Source organism: Anopheles cruzii, chromosome 2, assembly GCF_943734635.1.
Source record: "Anopheles cruzii chromosome 2, idAnoCruzAS_RS32_06, whole genome shotgun sequence".
Lineage (NCBI taxonomy): Eukaryota > Metazoa > Arthropoda > Insecta > Diptera > Culicidae > Anopheles > Anopheles cruzii.
The window spans coordinates 37,104,706-37,112,226 of record NC_069144.1 but is presented as its reverse complement, the minus strand read 5'-3'; the positions used below and the strand labels follow the sequence as shown (position 1 = coordinate 37,112,226).

Below are 7,521 nucleotides of genomic sequence, written 5' to 3'. Positions count from 1 at the left end.
GCTCTGCACCCCCGGGAGTCCAGGTTGCCGGGACCTCTTCGGTAATTGATTGAACGAATAGCGCTCCGCCGGGCGATGGCGTTGATCCAGATTGGGTGCTCCTCTGCTTTCACCGGTGCCTGAGCCGAGGTGGACGATGAGTTGGCAGAAAACGGTCAATTTATGGTCCAACACCATCACGCTTCGTACGCCCGTACGCCGAGGAGGACGACACAGATGACGATTCGGTTGACTCGGACCAAAGGTCAGGGATTCACGTCGATCCTCCTAGCGGGGGCGCCCAAGGCTTTACTTTCGAATTGGAAGAATTAAATGAAGAAGTTACCCAAAAAGAGGTAACTCCAAATTAGTTGAGGTTGTCCACAAATACTATTGGAAAAAGAAACCATCCTGATCTAAATATGTATCTGGGACGCAGAAAAACGATTTTCATAATTCACAATGTTGACTGATTTAGCTGATGGCTAGACTTCTGCTACACCTGAGAGCTTTCGCTGCCTTCACGTTCCCCCGGCCAAGAAAGGTACCGTGCCCGCGGTGCGTGCAATGCCCGGTGGTGGTGCTCGGCATCCTAATGGGGGTCTCTTTGATTTGATGATGGATTTCGTTTATTCGACGATAAAACATTAGCAGCCCCTGCGACGGAGGGATGGACTCCGGGACGAAAACGGTAGCCAGGGTGCCCACAACACAAATTACAGGTTGGCCGTTTGCCGTGGCCATTTAATAGTAGCTGGACCAGCGAGATGAATCTGGTCGTTTGGGTTCCCTTTTCTAGGTTCTATTTCTCTCTTGGTATTGCTTCCTCACAGCGTAGTGCCAGAAGGGGGCCAACGAATCGATGATGATGCGCTTTCGAAGGAGACGCCATCGCGTAATAAGCTGCGGGGGTCGACCTATCGGCCAACTCCTGAAACATTGTGTCGGTGATGTCGTGTATTTCCATTTTCATTGCGTAGCGTTCGATCTAAACCGAACTATCTGAAGAGTTGACAGCGACAGGTCACATTATTAACACGTTCTGATCTTCCGCGGGACAAGATTAAGACACTTCTACTTCTTGCGTGTCAAAAATAAACATAACCGTGCACGCGGAAACGCGCGGTCTAATTGATGGGGCACACCAAGAAGTGTACACTTCTTTTTTGCGTTGGTTTTTGGCCGATCTCTACAACATCTGCCACTTCCGACCGAGAGAGAGAGAGAGGTGTGTGCCGGACCCAGGCTCAGCGCACCCACCCAGCGTGTTGATAATTAAAACACAACAACGGAGAGAGCGCGAGTTGACACATGGACGCGCCGTGGACCAAAATAGAACGGTGCGGTGTTGTGTAATAATAAACATAGCCCCATCAGCTGCCGGAGCGATCGCTAGCGATCGTTTCGCTAACGATTATTTACAAACAACAAACGCCATTCGCCTCCTCGCGGTTTTTGGTTCCGATCCTACGTCCGTTGTTCGATTTTTTGTTGGGTAGCGTATCCTCAGCAGGATTATGATTGAAAGTCTCCGTCCGGAAGCCGCCAGAGGAGTTGACAGACCCTTCTCGGTCGACCGAGGAAGTTCGGCATCCCCCCGACCGAGAACCGTCCAGCTGTCAGCAAATGTCAACCCCACGATCCTCGCCCCACGAGAGTGTCGCAAACGTTTAGCCGTTAATTTTGGGATTTTGGCGTACTTGCGGACCGGTCGGTCGGTCGGTCACTTGTTCCTGTCGGTGTGTGTGGATTCTTTTTATGTCCGCCTCACTTTCACTACAAATAAGTCGGTGTGGCCGGCCCCCGCCCCAGTGAAAAGGTGAGTGAAATGAGAAATTTTAATGCGAAAGACATGACGGATTTAAAATTACCACGCACCACCACGAAGGTTCTCGGTGGCGACGGCGGCGACGGCAGCTCGTAGACGGCCACGGTAGATTTGTGACCAAATAATTTGCGCATTTCGCGCCCGGACCGGGCGGTCAGTTGCGTTCTGATGCTTGGCCGTGGGACATCGTAAAACGGCAAAGTTGAGGGAACGCGTACCGTAACGCGGCCGACGATCTTCGACTCAGAGGTCTTTCGTCCAAAAGATCTACCGAGAAGAAGCTAAACAGTAGTAGCGGTAGTAGTAGTGGTAGTAGTAGTAGCGGTAGTTTCCGGTTCCGGTAGTGCCCGATGATCGGTTCACAATATGAAACCGCAACGTAGGAAGTACGTAGTCTTGTGCGACTAGTCGGTGGTCCCAAGTGGGAAAGTGGGACACCTGGGTTCGATTTGGCAATCGGTTGCCAAAAGTTTCGATAAGTGTACTAAACCAGGACCCTCCTTTCGGTGGCGATAAAAGTCACCAGTTAAATTCGTACTCTTTTAACTGGCGCCGGGAAGTGCATCCACACGGGAGAATCGGTAGTGAGCAATGGGTGTTCTATTTTTGTCTTCCTCTTTGCAGCCACCTAATAATACTGACGGTGGTACAGCTGGTGCTGCTCGCGGGTGCAGCCCTAGGTCTCCCAGGGCAGTCGTCGTTCAGCTGCCACCAGCACGGCCAAGAATGCAAACTGTGGAACCTGTACTTGGACACCGCCGAGGAGGTGTCGGAAGCGATCATCGACACCGGGAACGGTGCGTTTGCCGAGGTCGAGATATCCTTCTCGTCGCTCCCGACCATCCCACCGTCACTGTTCGCGGACAACGAGAATGTGGTGTCGCTCAAGATGGAAGACTGTGACGTGGAGGTTCTCGACAAGAGCACCTTCGAGGATGCCGGCGAACTCAAGTATCTACAGCTACCGAAGAACCATCTGACCACACTGACCGATGACGTGTTTGCGCCGGCCTCGAAACTGCTGCGTTTGCATCTGGGCAGCAATCGAATTGTCACCGTCGAGGAGTTCGCCTTCCGTGGACTGGACAATCTGGAAACGTTGCGCCTATCACGCAACAAGCTGGCCCAGTTTCCGGCGAAACTGTTCGCCGGCCTAGACCAGCTGACGGAGCTCAATCTCGATCACAATCATGCCGAAACGTTACCGGATCGGCTGTTTGAGGAGCTAACGCAGCTCCGGGAACTCCACCTGGACCACAACTATCTGACGACTCTGTCCCGGAATACGTTCGCCGGGCTGAAGGGTCTCCGCAAGTTGATTCTGAAGGAGAACGAACTGTCGTCCATCGATCCGCTGGCGTTCAGTCCACTCGTTACGCTAACGGAACTCGATTTGGAGGGTAACAACCTGAAGCTGCTGTCACCGAACACTTTCGCGCCACTCGTGCACCTCCGGGAACTGGTGCTCACGGACAACTACATCGAGCGGCTGGACGACACCATCTTCGCCGGGAATGGCAATCTGGAGATTCTGAAGCTTAACAACAACTCGATCGAAGAGCTGCAACCGGCGGTGCTGACCAGTCTGCGGAATCTGGAGGACCTGGCGCTACATCACAACGAAATCCGGGCGCTCGATAGGCACCTCTTCAAGAGTGCCGCCAGTCTGAAGATCCTGCAGCTGGAGGGTAACGTCATCCAGAAGCTATCGCCGGGCACGTTCGAAGGCCTGCGACGCCTGGAGACGCTCGACTTGGAGGACAACAGTTTGTCGTCGATCGATGGGGGCCTGTTCGTGGGGCTGACGTCACTGGAGAAGCTGTACATCAACGAGAACCAGATCGAGGAGCTGAAGGCTGGCACTTTGAGGGGCGCCGAGCGGCTACAGAAACTGGAGCTGGAGCAGAACGTCATCCGTAGTATCGACGGGCGGTTCCTGGACGACACGACGCAGCTTAGGAGTTTGACACTCGAGGAAAATCTTATCGAAGAGATACCGGCCGAACTGTTTGCGAACCAGCGGAGTCTGAAGGAACTGTCGCTGGAGAACAACAACATAAAGGAGTTGCCCGATGGGTTGTTTGCTTCCGTGTCGGGTTGTTTGGAGGAACTGTACCTGGCCGATAACGATCTCACCATACTGACGCCGGCCGTACTGGATCTTCCCCGGCTTGAACTGCTCGATCTGTCGGACAACAACTTCGAGGACATCCCGGATAATATGTTCGCCAAGGTAAAGCAACTGCACGAACTGTACCTGGATGGGAACATGCTGGACGAGATACCGGATGCGCTGCGGGCACTGTCGAAGCTGGCGACCCTCTCGATGACGAGGAACCGGCTCCGTGCGATCGACCCTCAAAGCTGGAGCATGATGGTGCGGCTAAAGGAGCTATACCTGTCGGAGAACTTGATCGAAGAGCTGGCACCGGAAAGCTTCGAACGACTCGAAGGGTTGAAGGAGCTAACCTTGGACGGGAACCATCTGCAGAGCCTGCCGGCGAACATGTTTGCCCGCAACCACAACATTGAGCTGCTGAACCTTTCCGGTAACCACCTGGTGGGCCCACTGGCAAGCAGTTTCGCTGGTCTGTGGAAGCTGGAAGAACTGTACCTGTCGGACAATCCACTCGGCGTGGTGGAGTCAAACAGTTTCCGTGATCTCCGAAAGTTGGAGAAACTTTCGCTAGAGAACGCCAGCCTGACGGATCTGGGCGGTAGTCCATTCTACGGACTGTCGACACTGGAGCGCCTGTACCTGGACGACAACAAGGTACAGCGGCTGGAGGGAGCCTCACTTCGGGGCCTGGAAATGCTAGAACGGCTCCACATCCACCACAACCCGGTGGGCAAGATCGAAACGAACACGTTCAAGCAGCTCGGCAACTTGAAGCGCATCTCGATCGGTCCGGGAACGATAGCGTTTGGCGAGGACTTGCTACAGAACAACCAACGACTTCAGGAGCTGCATCTGTACGACTGTCTGGCGGGGCCACTGCCGCCGCGCTTTTTCCACTTCATCCGCAAGCTCCACACCCTGGCGATCGTCAACAACAAGCACCTGAAGGCGGTCAACAAACTATGGTTCAAGGATCTTTCGAACCTGCAAACCCTCGCCCTAAGCAACAACGCGTTGGCGCAGTTCGAGAAGGGTCTCTTCGACCCACTAGACGGTCTGGATGAGCTATACCTGTCGGGCAATCCAGTCGGTGAGCTAGAGCGTGACATATTCTCCAAACTGCTGGGGCTGGAGGTTCTGGACCTCTCCAATATGGCGCTCGCCACTCTGCCGATGGGTATCTTTGACAATCTGTACGACCTGGAAACGCTAGATCTGGGCGAGAATCGGCTGGCCAGCGGGTTGATCAGTGGCATCTTCCACAACCTGTACTCGCTGAGAATACTGTCGCTGGACAACAACCACCTGCAAACGCTGGACCCGGTGCTGTTCGATGACCTGAAGAATCTGCGCGAAATCGACCTGAGCGGCAACGAGCTGACCAGTCTCGATGCTCAGCTCTTCCACGATTCGCTCGATCTGGAGCTGCTCGATTTGTCGTCCAACAAGTTCACCACGTTCGATCTGCAGCAAACGGCGTACGCCAAAACGCTGGTCGAGCTCGACATGGACGACAACCAGCTGGTGACGCTACGGATTACGGAAGATCTGGAGGAGCTGTACGTGGAAAACAACGAGCTTGACGCTATCGATTGCGACAACTCACCGTCGTACAACTTGCGCGCCCTGTCGGTGGCCAATAACAACTTCTCGGAGCTTGGCTCGTTGCTGCGATTCAACAACCTGGAATCACTGGACGTGTCGTTCAACGAGCAGCTGACCGTGCTCGAGTTGGGCCCGATCTCGAGGGCAATGTCGGTGTTGGAGGTACTCAACGTTTCGCACTGCGCCATCGTGGGACTGGATGGAACGGATATTGAAGTGCACGCTTTCATGGAACTACTGGACGTGTCCTACAACAAGCTGGCCGAGCTGGACATGGGCGTGTTCCAGAACTTCCCCGCCGTCGAAGGGTTCATGTTCGGTGGCAACCCGTTCCAGCAGTTCCCGATCGAGGAGGTGGTGCACAGTTTCAAGGATCTCGAGCTGATCGGACTCGATGGTACGGAGTGGGAGACGAGCTTCCTGGACGAGCTGGAGCGGTACATTGCCGATCGGGATCTGAAGTTTTGGGAGGCCGACGAAGAGGACGCCCGTCCGTGTACGGTTGGGCGGTTGAACCCACTGTACTGCCAGTGAATACTGCCCTGATTCCTGATGGTTTCCGTTTCAAAGAACTAAGCGAAAAAGCTATTGGTTCAGCAAAAGAGTGAATGTAACATTTCGTAAGAGTTGAAATAAAGAATGTTTGATGATTACTGTTAAATTGACACCGGTGTTTCAGTTCAGTCATAAAGACACCACGGAACGGTAACTACTTTGTTGAAGTCCAATCGTTTTCTAAAGTGTAGATGTTACACTGGTTTTGTTCAACTTCCTTTATTTCTTGCATGATTCGTGACGCTGCACGGTCGCCATATGATATCTTTAATAATATCTTTTTATTAACAACCTTCGGCTTTAACTACCGTTTACTGACTAACTGGCGATCTTATTAAACACTACCTTTATACCTATCTTAGCCTACTTTGTGATGAATATTCGCTACATAGAAGTGCAATGAGAAAAAAGGTTTCTAATACGTTTGTTGTATGTTCATAATTCGAGTTTGATAAATCGGCAAGACTGATGCAGAGTAAAATAGAATAAAAAATGGTTCTAATTGTTGTTCAACCTTGTCAGTGTTGTTGAGGATATTTTCACTGTCATGTATTTTACTTACAGCACGTCATTATTGTCAAAACAATCGTAAGGATGGGGAGTGCGGCTAAACAAGAGTCCATTACTCACCTGTTTGAGTTCTATACTGGCCGGTCCGGTGCGGCGTCTCGTCGACTGTTTTGACGTACGGAAGCAACAACCATCAAAAGATGCTTGTTTGTGGACGTTCAGCTTGACAGTAGCAGCACTTTCGACGTTCCGATAATTGTTGGCCAAGGTGCTGGGTGTGAGAATTTCCCATCGCACCGTGCTCATGCTGGGCCCTGATCGGTGGCCGGTGGCAGAAGCCACCCTTTCCTTGGGTGAGTGATGGAGAACCGGCAATCCCGGCGTGGGGGACACCCGTGGAAGCCCTGGCTAATTATCGCGGAGGCCATCATTACCGAGATCGGACCGGGGCCTCCCCGTCCGATGCGCTCCGGAGCGTTACTGATTTGGGGAATTGGATTTCGGACGATGGGAGCCGGCGTGAATGTGGACTCCAGGAAGCGAAGCGGCCACAAAAACCGGGCGTCCAACCAACTGCTGGTGGGGGTCCGTCGTTTTATGAATGAAAAGAACGGGTTCTACACTTTCCAGTAGCCGCTTTTGGGGCGAACGCCAGCGAGGAAGTCCATTCAGCTCGGATCGGTTGGCAAAAACGTGAAACAATTGATTTTGGTACGGTGTGTAGGGGAACGATTTTTGGGCCCCATTTCTCTTGCCACCCCGGGATTTCTCTCGCCACTGTTGGAAAGTCGCGGAAAAGGCCCCCGGGCACCCAAACTGGTTCGGGATAATAATTCATCTATTTATTATACGATTATCAACGCGTAATTACGATCGTGTGGATTTTGCTCATTTTCGTTGTTAGCGCGACGCGCGAGGACCCGCG

At 52.8% G+C, this 7,521-nt stretch overlaps 1 protein-coding gene across 1 annotated transcript; it reads left to right on the top strand.

Moving 5' to 3' along the window:
• The first annotated feature begins 1,983 nt into the window (after positions 1-1,983).
• On the top strand, positions 1,984-6,182 carry LOC128268473 (protein artichoke-like). Its single transcript, XM_053005589.1, has 2 exons — positions 1,984-2,193; positions 2,432-6,182. The coding sequence occupies exons 1-2, from the start codon at positions 2,174-2,176 to the stop codon at positions 6,063-6,065; spliced, it is 3,654 nt and encodes a 1,217-aa protein (XP_052861549.1). The 5' UTR covers positions 1,984-2,173; the 3' UTR covers positions 6,066-6,182.
• Positions 6,183-7,521: the final 1,339 nt, after the last annotated feature.

Coding starts and splice junctions, on each gene's coding strand:
- LOC128268473 (XM_053005589.1), top strand. CDS start 2,174: ATGAAACCGCAACGTAGGAA. Junction 2,194..2,431: donor ATGAAACCGCAACGTAGGAA/GTACGTAGTCTT, acceptor TCCTCTTTGCAG/CCACCTAATAATACTGACGG.